Consider the following 17,627-nt stretch of genomic DNA (forward strand, 5'->3'; position numbering starts at 1 on the left):
TTGAGCCGTTGGTGTATATTCCGGGGAGGGGGGTGGTGGGTGGATAAGACCTACTTCCTGGCGGACAGGAAATTCAACTTCCTGTCTTGATTAATGGGGGGGACTGTTGGATCACACAGGGGGCACTGAGGGGCCTCCCACACACAGAGCTCCCACATTTCACATTGCACGTCAACCCTGGTTCTCAGCAGGAGAACGCTTGAGAACACTCATCTCGTCACTAAGTTATCTTAAGATAATGCAGATACAGATACAGCTCATAACAACATGTCAGCAAATGTTGTGACAGTGAAATTCATTTTTGCTTATTTCCCAAGCTTCCTGCTGTGTATGGGTGTATCTTGTTTGTGAATGCATGAGGGGTCTGGATCCAGTAAAACTGGTGTTTCTCAACCTCAAGTACGCCGGTCAGCAGTCTTGTCAGGGCGAAGAATGTAAACACTGAACAGGCTCCTCAGAGCTGGAGGAATGCAGCAAGTGGCCGTGTGCTCTGCAGTCACTCGCTAATGAGATGTTAGACTTGTTACAAGCCAGAGAGCGACAAACGAACCACTTTGCGATGCATTTCACTGATAAAAAGTGTGAGAGGAAGTGAGAGGGGAGGCAGGTCAGGGAGGGAGGGAGGGGGGGGGGAGAGAAGAGTGAGAGGTGCTTTTTAAGATTTCACGTTCTCCTCCAGCCCCCACAGTTTGCAGATAAAGGTTGCCGTTGCCAAGGTGACTTGACAGAGAAAGGGAAAGTATCTGGCTGTGTCTTTTGCAGGAAGCTTAGAAGCCAGAGGCACAGATAAGATGATTTCAGTCCCTCCTCCACAGAACAAAAGCTGTACGCATGATATACTGCCTTTAATACCTCAGGACACTTTGGCTGCCTGTGTTCACTCCAAAGCCGCCTAAAATATGCGAAACATGTCGTAATGAGAAAGAAACCCTGTGCTGTGCTGAAGCTTGAAGTTATCGCCACACACTGAAGACAAAGACGCAATGCTTTACAGTCAAGAGGAAAAAACTCTTATGTTTATTAGCCATGAATTTCACATTGTGAAAAAAATCACATGTACAAAATAATGCCATAAAAAATAGAAATTAAACTCTTACATGACAAAAGATAAATGAAAGTGATGCACATTGACAGTTTTCTGTCTAACTTACATCATTATGCGAGGCAAGATACTGCGCTCCAATCAGAGCCAGCTGGATTTCCAGATAAAACGGAGGATAAGCAAAGGGCAAGAGTAGAAGTGGGAAATGCCACTCGGCAATTAGGTGCAAATTGAAGGGGCATTCATTGCTCGCTGTTGCCGGGGAAACTTGCTTTCTATGGGAAATAAATGCTCCTGTCTGATTGGTGGGGCCAAAGGGTCTGTGTTCAGTGGTTGGAGGAGGTCAACATTACGGCGCCCCAAGGGTCTCCACAGAGGTCCTGAAATTGCCAATAAGAGGATGAACCTTTGGGTGGCTTAAGGAGCTGAGCAGGACTTTACAGAGCTGTTTATCCCAACAGATTGTATTTGTTTAAAGAATCCACAGGGAAGGACATTTGGGAAAAAATATATATATATATACATATTCCACTAAAACATTACCCCTTACATTGAAATTCAATGGTTTCATTAATATTCAATTGTAAAACGTCAATGTTCAGGTCACATAGACAGACATAGAGACAAAACACTGATTAGACTCACCAAATATTTCATATGCAAGTGTTTAAGACAATCTCTCTTTTTGGTCTTTAGGAGCTCACAACGTTTTTGTTTTTAGTTTTTTTGTGCATCATTGACACTATGGTGAAAAGCACTGCGGTGTCTGCCCTTATCAATGCACAGCTTACTGGATTCAACTCTTTCTCAACCAAATGGTGAAGAGGACTCTGGGTTAACACCCTGAAGAGCCAAGTTTGCACATGTGACAAGTCCTCCAGCTGTCCCAAGGACAGCTGCAAAGACCGTCACATTCTCAACCATGTCAGGGTTAGTTACTGGGCCACATACTGCACCGTTCCAGCAGCGTTATCTTGTTTTATGGTTGATAATCTTCTTGTTTTGTTGGTACAGTTAGGGCCCCGACGGGAGGATTTAAGACAGGTTTGGACCCAGGATAGAGATTAAAGAGTATCTTTAAGAAGAAAATATGAAAATGTCTTTCACCCCATTCAGCCTTCTCACTTGGGCAGCGACCCTGTGGCCTAAACTGCTTCACACCGTCAGTAATCCGATTAATTCTCCCTCTCTCATACATACTCTGCGAGAGGTCGGCCTCCGTCTCTTGTGAAAGAAGTTAAAAGTTCCTCCTGGGAAAGACTGAATTGTGCAAAATGCAGCCCAACTTAGATCAAATAAAGCACAACACCTGGCCATGCATGACATAACCCAAACATACACTCACATAAGAATGCAGGCAGAGAAGAAATAAATAGGATTAAACATAATAACGTAACAGAGTAAGCATTGTCATATAAATTAAGACTACATTGCAGCAAGTTTAAAAAGAAACTGATTTGCTCTCAGTTTAGATTAAGGTGACAAGAGTTCTGTGACCACAGAGAAGAGTTCATGCCGGTTTTTACTGAATCACGATGAGTGGACATGCTCTAGAAAGGGTTCAGCTATGACTCAGCGAGCGAGCGACTGCTTTTATCAGAATAACAGAAGCGCAGCCGGGCTTTTACTGCATTAAGTGTACAGCTGAATGTGTTCTTTCTGAAGCGCTGAATCCAAACACCGAACAGCCGCCCCTGTGTACAGTGGGTTAGTTAACCGGCGCTCGGTGGGCGTTTAATGCGTATAGCTGCAAAACAGCAAACATGTAAGGTTGTGACCCCCCCCCCCCCCCCCCCAACCTCAGCTGGTGTCGGTCGTCAACATCTCGTTGGCTTTGCGGTGACAGCAAACTGCCAAAGCCTTCGTAAGAGGAACACTCGTATGTTTGTTTCCGTGTCAGAGCTGTGAGAAGCACGTCTTTGAAAGAAGAAGAAGAAAATAGTCACGAGGGGTCAAACGAAAAAAAAAGCTTATTAGAGAAGAGAAGGTGGAGATTTGCTCCTTCATTGTGTCCTTTTATAAATCAGCTACATTCAGTCAAACTGAGTTCTGTTCTTTAGCACAGCGATCATTGCATTCTCCCTCCATCAAGCTAAATAGAACATCCATCATGCTATACATTGCAGCCTCGATGAAAAAAAGAGTATTTTTTTTTTTTCTTCTTTTTTTTTTTTTTTTTATCATAGAGAAAAACATCAATACAGATCCTCACAAGCCTGTCATGACTAATTGGGAAAAATGCAGGTTGTGTGATACGTTTGCAGTCCTCATATGGCAGCATGAAAGCACGAGCCTAATACGCCAGATGTACACAAGGTTGGAGTTTGTGCCTCATATAACAAGCAGCAGTTTGATTTTTTATCTTATTTTTTTGTTGTTTTTTGCGTGATCTACTGCACGGTATGCCTCCGCTTCCTTCTCGGAAATGAGAGGCGACATCATTCCAGTAAAGTGTCCAGCTTCTGTCCGGTTTCTGCATCTTTTGCGACGTCGAGATGAATGCGGGTGTCTGTACATCACTGCTCAGAGGAAGATGACGTGTGCTTCTTCACAGTTGGAGTCCAGTAGATAAAGCAAAAAAAAAAGGGAAATCTGAAGGAGAGGAAAAAAAAAAAAAAAGAATAGCTTGTTAAATGAGCAAATAAGATGCCAGAAAGCGAACAACGCTTAACAGTTTAAAGGTGGATTTTTAATTATTCAAAGTACAAAGGAAGCCTAAAAACAGAAAACAATACACATCTTGGGAAACCAGGCTCAGGCATAAAGCTCCTGGATCACCTCACAACCTTCTCAAAATTTGAGTTCCTGCTTTCTTACGTTACAATGTAAAAGTATCGCTGAGGTATCCGCTCTGTATCTCCTGCTAGACTCTTAGATCGAGTGACTCCACCTACTCTGTTTCCTCAGCGCAGCCCTTCATCGTCTTCTTATCTCTACATTTTTCACATCCGAGTGTGTTTTTCACGAAAAAAATTTCACTTTGACCTATCCATTTTTGAAGCTTTAACTTGATATGTAGGCCTACTTATCTGTACGGCACAGATGGTACCAGACTTGGCAGTCCTCTGTGTGTCTGATGGGAATTTAATAGCACCAGCTATCTCTGTTTGGACGCGGGTCTTTCCCTTACTGTCGTTGCCAGAGGACGTACATGTGATGAGTGAATATTGAAACCTTGAGGAGCGCTTTCTACCCACTAGCAATATGGGTAGGAGAGAAATGTCTTGTACTGGAATTTAGTTTGTTTCAAGTTGGCATTTAGCGAAATACATTTATTCATCAAAGTAGTTTTAACGGTGAGGCGGGCTCACAATTATTCTTTACCGCCACTGGTGCATAACTCCATGCCCTCACTCCTACACTATGCAAAAACTAAAGATATATTTTCAAGGAATAGTTAAACATTCAGGGACATGTGCTTATTTTCTATCTTGAGAGTTAGATGAGAAGATTTATACCACTCTGTCAGTACACGAAATATGAAGCTACAGAGTGCAGTTGCCTGTAGCTTCATAATTAGCATATAGACAAAAGAGTGTTATCCATCTTTCCAGCAAAAAAAAACTGAATATGTGTATTTCCCAAAAAGGCAAATGATTCCCGTAACGCTGTGCACATGCCATACGCGTCTGTCTTTTAACTGGAACCCATTTAAACTGCCACACCGCCGTGGGAATTGGAAACCAGATGAAGCTGATCGGGTTACTTTCGACCAAAGTGTGACTCGTCTGTTGTGATGTTACATTAGTTATTTTAGTCATTTATTAGGCAATTTTGTTATTTAATATGAATATATTCTTTTGGTTTCGGTTACCTTTTTTTGTGTGTAAGTAACTATTAAATATCTAAAATCAACAGTCATGCTGAAATATGGCTACAATATCAGCATAAAGAAAGGCAGTAAAAAATATCTGCGTTATTTGATTTTCTCAGTACCTACTGAACGCTTTCTAGGGGGGGGGAATCTAAATGTTAAACTTTGTAGTGCTCCCCTGGGAAAAACTGAGAGAGAACTTCCTCTTTCTCTCACAGCTACAATCTCCTTCTGTGAGGTCTTACATACTTCCTTCCCTTCCCTTTCATTCCTAAACAGTCAGTCTTCTTTTCCATTCCTGCACATTTCGTCTTTTCACTGCGTTCAGTGAGTAAACTGTCAGTTGCCATGACAGGCAGGCGCACTAAAACCAAATTCTGTATCAAATTAGTGGCAGGATTATATCCTTCGCTGAACACTGTGTTGCATTGGCTTAGAGATAGTGAAAACCTTCAGTCTAGTCTCTACTTCTCAGAGATGAGTCACCGAAAAGAAAGGGAATAATAAGTCTTAACAAATATTTCATCCCGTGGAGAGGAAGAACATCCTATTATCGCAGCAGTGAAGCTGCTCTGAGCTGCTTCCTGGCATTATCAAATGGGAAACTGTGCTGAGCTGGACAGCTGGGGAGTCACTCTACTTCTCTCCTTGGCTTTCTCAGGAGCCGAGGCCCCCCCCCCCCCCCCCCCCCCAGCCCTTTCAATAAGCACAGCTAAATGAAAAAGACTGCCTGCATGGGAATGTGTGGGGACATCGGTGTAGGGCGTAGCGATTGTATGATGTGATGCGATAGTGAGCCTGCAGCATGGAGAGAGATCAGCTAAGCTGACTAGCCTTGTTACACATGCGTCTGGCCTGTTTAACATCAGAGCATGGAGAGCAGGGTTAGAATGCGGTAAAGAAGACTTAGGTGGAGTCACAAGAGACTGTAGAGTTCAGCAGGACTTTTTAAGCGTGAGACCATGACTATCAAGGACGACGTGTGTCCCGACTGCTCTCTAGCCCTATAACTCTCCCTGCTGCCACTTCTCTCAGTCACCTCCACTTGCATCCCATGATAAATGGCTTCCGACGCTGCGTGAGTCGCGGGCTGCCTTCCCCTCTCGCCCAGCGTCAAGACCATAACCTCGTCAAAGGAAGGCGACCGATAGTGGATTAGCCTCGCCGGGGTGTTGTAGCCTGCTGGTGTGTGGCTTGTCTAATTGGCAGACCCCCTTTTTCCTATTAGAGGGATTTCCCCCACAGGAGCAATAAAAATATCCTATTCTCTTTCAATTACCCTCTCTGTCCTTCGGCCCGTCCCCACAGCCACATAACTCACTTAACTAACGCACACAAGCCCCTGTCCACCCCCCCCCCCCCCCCCCACCCCCCCCCCCCCCCCCCCCCCCTCCTCCCTCCTCTAGTGCTCTGTCCTCTCGTCTTCTGAGAAGACTCGACTTATCCTGGCAGCAGTTCAGACAATTTCAAACGCTTGAACAACCCGACAAATGCATATCAGAACCCGATCAATACTGGGTATCACAGATTGTCAGAATTGAACATATATATATTAACAGATTTGCAAATAGAAATTGCAGTACATTTCTGGGTTCCATTTTTGTATATCTTTGACCTATTTATCTCTGTATCTTTGCCAGATTGGAAGCATCACTGCCAAAATGATTGTTTATGTGAAGTGGGAAATGGAATAACTGCCAATTTATTGTATATATATCTATATCTATATATGTACAGTTTTGTTTTTTTTACAGTCAAAATACTGATATTGGTTTCTGCCTCAAAACCACCACATTGATTGGGCTTTGATGAATTAAGTCCCTAAGGGTCAAACTTACCTCATGGAAGGAGTGTAGGTAGATGGTTTGGGGCTCATGCGGGCAGATGTTTCCAGGTGCTGACGAAAGCAGTGGGAATGAGCGAGTATGGCACAGTGGTGATGCTGTTCCAAGCATCCAGCGTGGGGTCATAGCAGTCCAGAGTTTTACACCGCTGTGTGCCAAAGTACCCACCCACCACATACAGTTTGTTCCCCGACGCCACAGCCTGGCAGCTCATCCGCTTGGCCGTCACGTCACCCACTTTAGTCCACTGGTAGCTCTCACTGCTGAACTTATAAGCCGAGCATGCTGAGAACTCTGTGTCCCCACCCATGACAAAGATCTGGTTCCCCAGCACGGCAGCGGCTGTGTAGCGCCACGGCTGCGGGCAGGACGCGGGCACAGACCATCGGTTCTCCTGCGGATCGTAGCACTGCACCTTGGGGAGCTTGTCGTGGGTGACGCTGGTTCCTCCAAAGGCAAAGAGCTTGAGCTTGACGCTGACCACTGCTGCATTGCTTACACCCTCTCTCAAAGGAGCCACCATGGTCCACTTGTTTGCCACCGGGTCAAACTGCTCCACCTGTTTGAGTGATACAGACGGGGAAGCTGGGAGGCAGCCAGTTGCTGCCGTGTGACCTCCTACCACGTAGAGGCAGTGTTTCAGCTCTGCAGAGCCATGGCCAAACCTGGCAATGAGCATGGGCGCCGCCTTCGACCATTCCTCGTGGACGGTGTCGTAGACCCACACATCTTTGGACACACCATTCTCTGAGCCTCTCCCACCAGTGATGTACACCTTGCAGCCGATGGCGCAGGCACTGAACTCCTTCCTGGGGCTGGGAATGTCAGCCTTGGGGATGATCTCTTTGGCTTTCTGGTCCACAAGGTACAACTTGTCACACATGAAAGTCTGCCCTCCCAGAAGAAATAGGGCATGGCTGGTCTTTCTTGGTCGGGCACACGGGCTGTTAACGACGCCATCATTCTGCAGGATCTTCAGCTTACATCGGATAGCTTCATCCACCAGCTCCTTGCTCTTGGGCTGGGAATTGATCAGCTCTTCTGTCGAAACATTCTCCATGAGAAAGATGGCAGGCAACAGGGCCAGACGGACAGTCCGCAGGAGCTCTGGAAGGTGGCAGTGCCTCTTTTCCAGGTCATAGTTGATCCAGTTAAGGGCGGCTTCATAAACCAGTTTCTCATCTTCTGTCTCTAGCTCCTCGTGTGACAAAAGCTGCACCACCATATCTTTGGGCAGTTGGAGGAAGTCTTCTGTCTTGCAAATGGCGGGGAAATTGCTGAGGCACATGCCCCAGGAGAGCTCTGACAGCTTGGTGCACTGGTGGGCATCAGACAGCAAGAGCATGCCAAGGCAATTAGACGGGTGAAGGTTTCTCTCTAGGAATTCGGCACAGGCATCCCGGATGTCCTGAAACTCTAGCATGTCCCCAGCTTCCAATAGTGACTCTGCGTTCTCCTCGTTGATGACCACACGTGACGAGTACGCGTAATCAAGCAGGAGCTCTAAAACCTCCGGGTGGATGGAGCCACGGAAGTCGACCTCGCTGGCCTGGCTCTCCCTCAGCCCACCGCTGAACATGGCCTCAAAGTAGCGGCTGCAGGCGGCCAGCACGGCGCGGTGGCAGGGGAAGGAGCGGCTACCTGCATGAAGCAGGACGTCTGTGAAAAGCCGTTGCTGCCGCAGCGAGTTGAGGTGCATGAGGACACTGTCCGCGTAGGACGACTTGTGGAACAGGTAGATGTTCATAGAGCCAGTGCTGACTCGGGATTTTCTGTTCTCATGGACGCACACGGACATTTTCATTGAATCCTGAAAAAGAAAAGACAAGAAAAATCTCTCTTTAATGCGTTTCGTATTTGAGGTGCATTCCACAACGTGTTAGAATGTTTGGAAATGGATGTCGCAGTGCAGGTTGTAGATTTTAGTGTGCGGTTTTTGATTCTTGGTGTGTTTCAGTCCGTGAATTCTCAATCATCTTAAAGCTTTTTTGCTTGACGGTGCTATCATAATAATGCTGAGACAGCCGTCGGAAGAGGCACTCTCACTATGACTCAAAGTAAAGACAGTCGAACAAACAGCCTCACCCCCCTTCCTCAACATCTAAAGAATTTAAAATATGTTTTAAATTTACTCTTATGTGCCAGTAGCACAACAAGAGAAGAGTCCGAGAGTTTCGCATCATAATAATGAGTTTCCCGTAAAGAGAAGGCGAGCTTTCACTAATTATATGGGAGTCTGTTGCTGTCAATACACAATAAGGGTAATAAATTAGATCATTTGAGTGCTATATCTATGTATCTACTATCATTCAATAAATCTAAATTCCCTGAAGATAAAGTGTTAGAGTTTGTAGTTTTAAATTGTATTCTCAGCCTGTCTACTTTACAGGCACAGAGTGATATTGATGGTGAAATAACAAATGTTTCAGCCCTAATATTCATAACAGGATGAATGATGGGCACTTTTGGTGAATATGGCAAACCGTCCCCAGAGATATAAAGACATTAAGCAGGAGATACAGTTATTACAACTTGCAAAACAGCATACGCTCGGGAGTTCTGAAGGTCAAGTAGATAACAATTGCCTTCTCGCAGAGACCACAAGGATTTTCTGATTTCAAACCCAAAGCAGCACTAATCCCCCTATTTTAGAGAGACCATGATTTACAAGTAAGACAGCAGAGCTCTTTTAAACCTCTGAGTATAAGGCCTAATGCGCAGAATTTACTCTGCCCTCCAGAAAGTCACAGCTCCCATAATCACTGTCCTTGCCCTGTCCTCGCTTAGAGCTCACATTCATTCCACCCAATTTCCAGACACATCAAGTGCCTCCCGCACACTGTTTCCAGAGTCCCCGTCTGACCTAGTAAATCCACAGCTGTCAGACTTCCAGACATTTCAAGTTCTCTTCTAGGTCTCTCCCAATGATTTAAGGAACGATCGAGATTGCTTTAACTTAAGAGTAAACCTCAAGACCAATTATACGCAATTATACTCTTTACCATGCTCGTTATTATACCGGCAGCAAACAGCTACAGCTGTGATCAGCTTGAACTCAGTTAAACTTGATTCCAGTGATGATGTCTTCAAGACAAGAACAACTATGAAAAGTTCCATAAAACTAAAATAACCGACTTCCTGCAGAGCTTCAGAGCTTTTAGCAGGGATAAGATGACAGATCATGACATCTTGTCACATTTGAAATCCACTGTAAATGTCCAGCTGACCACGGTGGCCATTGTTCCTCTGTCAGCGAGAGCGTGTTTCACAAACATGTGCTGCGCGTTTGAAAGAAAGAGTTTTGGTGAACTTCAAACGCTCAAAAGTTCCCAGGTGTCATAAACGAAAATTCCTTTGCAACCCGCCTGCGGAGATGAGAGGACAGTTTCCATTTACCTTTAAGTTGACATCATGTGCTCCAAAAACCTTAGAAGTCTGTTCCCGTGAATAGACAATCGGGTGTGAACCCTGCACGTTTCTCGTGAGCGGTGTCACTGACACCTTCGGCTTCAACAGAACTGTATTGTTCCATGTTACAAATTCCAGGGATATTACTAAATTCCAGTTAAACTAACTCCAAAAATAGCTGCAACCCAGACACGCAGGTTAGTGTTTAGGTGCAGCTGTCAATAGAGAAAACACAACCTGTGTTAGCAATAAGGTATTTAAACTACATTCACTGCATTCCAACCTAAGCCTTCAAAACAGGAGCCAAAAGATAACCTATTGCAATTCTATGTGCGGTGCATTGATATGAAATATGTGACTGATTCATAAAGGAAATGTGTACAAATTTATTTGCAGGTTCTTTGTGCCGCGCAGCCAATATCACAACACAAGTTTCATGTTTTTAGCCACTTTAACTCTTTGGCCCACCAGACGGAAATATCACAACACATGTTGCATGGATTATAATGAATTTTAGTACAGGCATTCATGGTGCATAGAGGACGACCCCTCATCATTTTGGTGATCCGCTGCCTTTCTTTTCCAGCGGCATCACAAGGTTCACATTTGTAGTTTTGACTGATCTGTCAGGACAACTGTTGGTTCCCTTTGGGATCAATTATAATCCTCGGAATTTTCTTTATCGGGTCAAAATTTCAATTTGTTACATTTTTTTTTGTATATGACCAAATACCACAATTCCCATCACCCTCAGTTGTACTTTTGCTTCAGTGCTAATTTTAAAAAGTTAGCATGCTAACTGAGCTGAGCTAAGATGGTAAACATCGAAAACTTAACACTGTTACAAAATACTGTCATTCGGAACATTTTAGCATGCTGACGTTAGTATTACATAGTCTTATGTATTAGATTATATATGAACCATTCATATTTCATAATAATAATAATAACAGGAAGAATACTAATCACAACTTGATTTAATACAAAACCAACTGCAACCTTGGTTCAACAGGATTTATTGCATTCCAGGACTGACAAAACTGGCAACCCGTCATCTTGTGGCCTCTGGCTCAGGTATAATGAGAATATCCTTGCCTATCCTAGCTCCCACACCTGCACACCGCCAACAAATACGCACACGACTGATACTGCAGCTCATGTTTTGTAATTGGAAGCAAGTATTTGATTCAAATACTTGTAAATAACCCTCAATGGCTGGAAGGCAGAAGAACACTAGGAATAGTGAAAATGCAATAATCAAAAACGAATTTTAAAACACTTCTGCATCACAAAGTTGTCCTCGGATGAACAAGCTCACTAATATATACAGTTGAGTGCATTAGAGTTGAACAAACAGAAGAAGAGCAGTAAACCACACACTTATCCCATTTGCATATTTAAGGATAAAGCCTGGATAAACCTGCAGGTCCTGGAAACCCTGTGTTCATCTATTTGTAATTTAAATGTAAATGTGTCCTTTGTTACGAGTTTGCTTGTCCTCAACATCTACCCAGGAAGGATATTTTATTATTGTACGCCAAACCTAAAGAATCTATTAAGAACGTGGACGGTTTCACATTCTCACATTCACTTTTTAATTGTATTTACTTCGTATTCCAGTTCTCCTTGATTCACAAGCATTGATTTAGACTATTTGCTCGTAATGTAAACATGTTTTCTGCAAACTGCCACACATCCCTATGGACACTAACCCGACACACGTAAACACGGCTTATTGGGAAAGCAGATTACTGCAACCCATATAACCTTAATCTGGTTGCTCACAGTCAACACTGTGAGTTCATTCAACGTTGCCGCTTGTATTGGTCTGTGAATGTAAACCGAATATCTTTTGGATTTTGGACAAAACAAGCAACTTGAGGACATTGTGAGGGACACTTTTTTTTTTACATATTTTCTGGCTTTTTGTAGATCAAACAATGTGATTAAATGCAAAAAAATGTGGAACATATTTGAGGACCATTAAAGAAACTTTTGAAAAGTCATCATCAGGTTGTCCCTGAGCCCCACTGGAAGTTTGTAATCTTGCCAGAGGAAAGATATTCCAGCATAAACCAACATTAATCAAGTAGATGATCGACAGAAAACGAGTCAACAACTTATTCAGTCCTTCAAAACTACATATTTTCTACCTCAGCTTCCCAAATATGAGGATTTGCTGCTTTTCTTTATCCCATATCATAGCAATCTGCCTGCACTGAGGGTTTTGGATCGTCAGTGAGACAAAACAGGAGGCTTGAAGACGTCATCGGCGCTCTGGGCAGTGGCGACTGGGCATTTTTTTCATGACATTTTAGACTAAACAATTAACAATCAAAAGTAATCACTACTGTAATTGTTAATTAAATTGAGCTGCTACCCGGAAACCAACCACCATTCATTAACTGTTATCATTATTATCCACAATTAATCCTCATGGTATTGCAACTTGTCCTTGGTCTCACGGGGCTATTTTCTGTCACAGTAACAGAGTCAGTGCATTCAACACCAATGTGCTCTGAGAGGGCAAAAAAAAAAATATGGCAGCAGTGTGAGAGTGAGCGCTTGGCTGGATGGCTGTGAGAGTTGTCATCCTCATCCCCTCACAGAAAACAGACCCACAGGCACAAAGCAGGAAAGCGCATACATGCCACACTCACAAAGCACATAGTAAAAAAAGCATGCACACGCCGCCTCTGGACACCATATCTAAGGCCTGGCTGGCTGCAGTCTGTTTAAAATCATTGCCAGGTGTTCGCAGTCAACCATGGACGCAGGAAGAGGGATTGGTGGGAGAGACTTCAAAAGTAAACTCCAGGTTTATATGGGCCAGTTCCTTACATCTGCCACTTGGGAGAACAGAAGAAGAAGAAAATAGAAACAAGATGCAAAACAAGAGGATGCACCAGCACCTATTGATCTGCACGTCTGCATCAATCTTCATTTCAAATGTATAGTCTGACCCCCAGACCGTCCAAAGACATGTGAGCGAGGTCAACGTGTGTTTAAAACAAAAATCCCTGCCACTTCACAAAATAGTGTTTACCACCAGGAATAGCGTGTCTCACCTGATGTCGCCTTTTAAAACAACATCTCGAGCATGCATGAGTATGCAGGGACAAGACGCCGAGGAGAGCACAAAGGACTGAGAGGAGAATCTCGTGGAAATAAAGAAATATAGGCGAGCGCCATCAATGCGCTCGGTAAATGATGGTAATAACATTATATAGACATAATCAAGGGATGTCAACAACACATCTTTTGTCCATCAGTCTGTTATCCGTTGCGCTTCCTCTGCCACAACACTGGAGTTCTTCGCCATCAGGTGATCAGAATGGGATGCTGTTACAATATAACGATCTGCTAATACGCTTTAGTGGATGGATGTGATTGTATTGTGAAATTTACCTCTTTGGGTGAAAGCAGGAGTTCATTGGTGTCCGCGGTATCCCTCGAACATGCCACTTCTGAAAGAGCCACGATGCAAGCCTTGTGCGCTCGGGGAGTGGAACAACTCTCCTTTGGATATTTCCGAAAATGCCGGCGGATAATCGGTGAGGATGAGACCGTTTTTTTTCTTCTTCAGATTAAACACTAAACTATGTTGTTTGCAAACTGGAAATTTGAACACATGTATGTAAAAGTCGCGCACGAAATAAACGGGCTTCGATACAAAAGGACGAGATTGTTCGGAGGCGTTGCTCATGCGCTCCTGCTCTGCTCCTGTGTGACGGTTCGCCTCTTGCGCTCCCAGTTCTCTCTCACTCAAATCAATGGGTGTGTTTACACTGAGAGGGGGAGGACCGTCACCGCGCGCAGGAAATGAATAGAGAGAGGGAGAGAGAGAGAGAGAGAGAGAGAGAGAGAGAGAGAGAGAGAGAGAGAGAGAGAGAGAGAGGAATATGCGAAAAGATGTGGAGGACAGTTTGTCTCCCAAGGCAGGAGTTTCCTCCCACACACACGTACAAATGCATCACTGTCTGATTTAGATCCTGAGGTATTTTTGTTAGTATTTCCATTTTAAACTAACTGCATACTTCTACTCCACTATATTTCAGAGGGAGATATGGTACTTTCTAATAAAAGTACCAATAGAACAATGTAAAAAAAACATTACATTGCATCAAAAATCCTAGAAGTATTGGCAACAAAATTGTCAAAAGTAAAAGTACTTGTTGCTCAGAGAAGTGTCCCCCTTGTGAGTGATATATCACTACATGTGACAGATACGATGTGAGAAGCGTTTACCGTAGTGGTTCGGTTTCGGGCCCCTCTTCCATTTCGTTCCCCGTTAAAAGTTTTTCGGGGAGGGGAGAGCTTCTCCCTAAGCGAGGATTAAAAGGACAACAGGGTTGCCATATGCTACACAGATTGTAAAACCCCTTGAGATCAGATTAATTGTTCGTTGTACAAAACTATGTTCATACGACACTCATTGGATCCACATGTATCGGTAACAATCAGTAACAAACAGTGATGAGTAAGTTAATACAGTTTACAGTTCACAATCATACCATGGTTTAAGTTTGGATAACAGTAATACCTATAGTACTGGGTATAGCTAACATAGTGAAACTTTAGGTATAAGCTCCATTTGATACTTTAAATTCAAATTGTTTTGTAGATTTTTTAAAGCAAAGACATGGGAGGGACTCTTTGCCACTGTACAAGAGCTGAAGGTAAACTACACTGTCACTGTGAAGTAAATGAAATGCATTGTTTGTGTTGTGATTTATTTATTTATTTTTAACTACAGGGATACATTTAAAAACAATACCGTATAGAAAAGACCCTAAAGTTTGGCTGAGTCACATCAAACTCACCGCTGAATGCCATACACACAGTATAAATCCTATAGGATTATAAAGACATTGTGGTTTTTGGTTGGGGTAGCTGGGAACAGGAAGTCCAATTATATCCCTGGACATCTTGTGTGAGTCACATCTGCGGTCCTTGTTGACGAGACTTTTGGCTGTGACTAAAGTTTTCAGTGGACCCTTGAGGCTGCGATGTTAGTATTTTGTTTGTTTTTATGTGTTTGTGCTGCAGTGATTAGAGCTGTGACAGACTCACAGCTGATTTCTTTTCCCATAAAATGTTTTTATGAAGACAGAAATTACACTATTACTGTTGCTTCATATTCAGTATATATGACAGCACATTGTTCCTTAGAGTGTATTGTGTTAAGTGTATTTAGTTGTGAAGAAAAACTCATTGTGGCAACAAATGTTTAGGTATATGACAGGAGAGACATCTAGTGGACACAATGGTGCTGGGACAAATAGTTCTAAAGATTGAAAGCTGGAACTGGGTGAATAATTAATTAAATTATTAACCGTCATGTCTGGTTGACATTGACTTTACTTCCTCGTTGTTTGGGCTCTCACAGACCAGTCTGTGTAAAAATAACATCTGCTAAATCAATCTTTGCTTTATATATATATATATATATATATATACTTCTTCTAACCTTAATACAGGTGTAACTTGTTTTTGTGAGTTTATCGTCATTTTTGAAATAAACAATATCAAAAAGTACCAGGTAAGGATGTACTCTTTACAGAGTATTTGTATTCCATTGACCAGGACCACTTCCATTTTGTATGACGAAAAATGTCTTAAGTATAAATAAATAAATGCATTAATAAATGTATAAATAAATACAGGAATAAATAAATAAATGCATAAATAAATGTATAAATACAGAAATGATTAAATAAAATAATACATAAATGCTGAAATAAATACAGAAATATTTAAATGCTGAAATAAATAAATAAAAGAATAAATAAATGCTGAAATGAATGAATAAAAGTTGATACATAAACAGGACATAAATAAATAAATCCATTTCTACATTTCTGTTCACCTTCATTTATTTATTTCTGTATTTCTGTATCCGTATGTTAATGAGGGAGGCGGTCCGAACCTCATTCTTAAGCAGGATTGGTCAAGTAGGGGAGCAAGACAGAAGCAACCGATTCCTGGCAAATCATCCCTGTAGATGACGTCAAAAAACTAGCTAGCAGCACTAATGGCTTCCACAGTCTGCAGCCAGAACTGCTTTTTTTTTTAAAATAAAACGTTTCTAAGAGGATTTGGAAAGTCGCCAGATTTAACAAGAAAGTCGTCAATTTGGCAACACTGGGCTAGCCGACTTCAACATTACTGTGCAAGGCAGAAGTAGTAGACCAGAAGCGATCACACTCCTGTGTGATCGCTGTGGTCCTGTGTGGTTAGGACCTCCCACCTCATTAGCATACATACACATAAATGAATAAATATAGGTGAACAGAAATGTAGAAATAAATATATGATATGTATTTCTTTATTCATGTTTGATTATCAACTTTTATTTATTTATCTATACATTCATTTATTTATTTATTTCAGCATTTATTTATTTAATTATTATTTTATTTGTTTCTGTAATCAAACGTTTTTTTAAATATACATTTCAGCATGTATTTATTTCAGTATTTATTTATTTCCGTATTCAAACATTTATTTTTGTATTTATACTTAAGTCATATTCTGTCCTCCATACACTGAAGAAGCAGCATCGCCCTCTGCTTGTGACAAAGGAGTGGAAAAAAAACGCTTACAGCACCTGGTATTCCCAGGCGGTCTCCCATCCAAGTACTGACCAGGCCCGACCCTGCTTAGCTTCCGAGATCAGACGAGATCGGGCGTGTTCAGGGTGGTATGGCCGTAAGCGAAGACACAGCCTACCAAAGGGTGTTTTAAAGACACTCTAACAGCACGTTCTGTTCTTCTTCTGCAGATCACCCGGAACACAAACAAACACTCTTGCTATGGTGAAAAAGCAATTGCCTTGAAAGCATACTCTGTCAATGTTACGTTAATAAAATAAAAAGTTAATTCACATATAATGAAATGTATGTTATGCAACATAGTGGTGTGACTAAAGATGTGACCTCTGGTCTAAATCCCTGTTAGACCTCTTATGGACAAACTTTTAGAATTTTAATAAGATAAATTAAAATAGACTCATTTTGCATTTGGGATGGGAAATTATTTTTATTCGACATTTATTTTACAGACTGTTGATAAATGATTGATATAGTGGAGTGCAGAAAAACATCTTTAGGGTTAGGGCAGTAAATGCTCCAAAAATATGACACGAGCGACACCTAGTGGACAATAATATTCCTGGGAGTGAAGTTGATTGTCACAGTGTGAACAGATCCGGAAAGGCATCACGAGAATGTGTATTTGTAAGATTGAGAGTACGTTAGCATGTATTGTATTGAGGTTTGAAGTTAAGTTAAGTTTGTCTCCGTTTATTATTTCAGCTTTTATTCATCGCATGTCAACTCAAATCAAATATGAGTCAATAAAGAGTGAGTCAATAAAGAGTGAGTAAACACACGCTGTACTAAAGTAAAGGTTGAGGTTTACTGGTGGCACAAACAGCTCCCTCTCTCTCTCTCTCTCTCTCTCTCTCTCTCTCTCTCTCTCTCTCTCCCTCTCTCTCTCTCTCTCTCTCTCTCTCTGG

The 17,627-nt window shown here is 42.4% G+C and overlaps 1 protein-coding gene and 1 non-coding gene across 2 annotated transcripts; both read right to left on the reverse strand.

Moving 5' to 3' along the window:
* Nucleotides 1–987: 987 nt before the first annotated feature.
* Nucleotides 988–13,598, reverse strand: enc1 (ectodermal-neural cortex 1). Its single transcript, XM_068706608.1, has 3 exons — nucleotides 13,517–13,598; nucleotides 6,695–8,510; nucleotides 988–3,634 (listed from the first exon to the last, which is right to left on the reverse strand). The coding sequence occupies exon 2, from the start codon at nucleotides 8,502–8,504 to the stop codon at nucleotides 6,729–6,731; it is 1,776 nt and encodes a 591-aa protein (XP_068562709.1). The 5' UTR covers nucleotides 8,505–8,510; nucleotides 13,517–13,598; the 3' UTR covers nucleotides 988–3,634; nucleotides 6,695–6,728.
* A 3,108-nt stretch (nucleotides 13,599–16,706) lies between these two features.
* On the reverse strand, nucleotides 16,707–16,825 carry LOC137869419 (5S ribosomal RNA). Its single transcript, XR_011102276.1, has one exon. It is a non-coding gene; the product is annotated as a 5S ribosomal RNA (ribosomal RNA).
* Nucleotides 16,826–17,627: the final 802 nt, after the last annotated feature.

The sequence above is a fragment of the Cebidichthys violaceus genome, unplaced genomic scaffold (assembly GCF_023349555.1).
Source record: "Cebidichthys violaceus isolate CVI_PGR_0920_01 unplaced genomic scaffold, fCebVio1.0.p SCAF_12, whole genome shotgun sequence".
Taxonomy (NCBI): domain Eukaryota; kingdom Metazoa; phylum Chordata; class Actinopteri; order Perciformes; family Stichaeidae; genus Cebidichthys; species Cebidichthys violaceus.

Coding starts and splice junctions, on each gene's coding strand:
- enc1 (XM_068706608.1), bottom strand. CDS start 8,504: ATGAAAATGTCCGTGTGCGTCCATGAGAACAGAAAATCCCGAGTCAGC.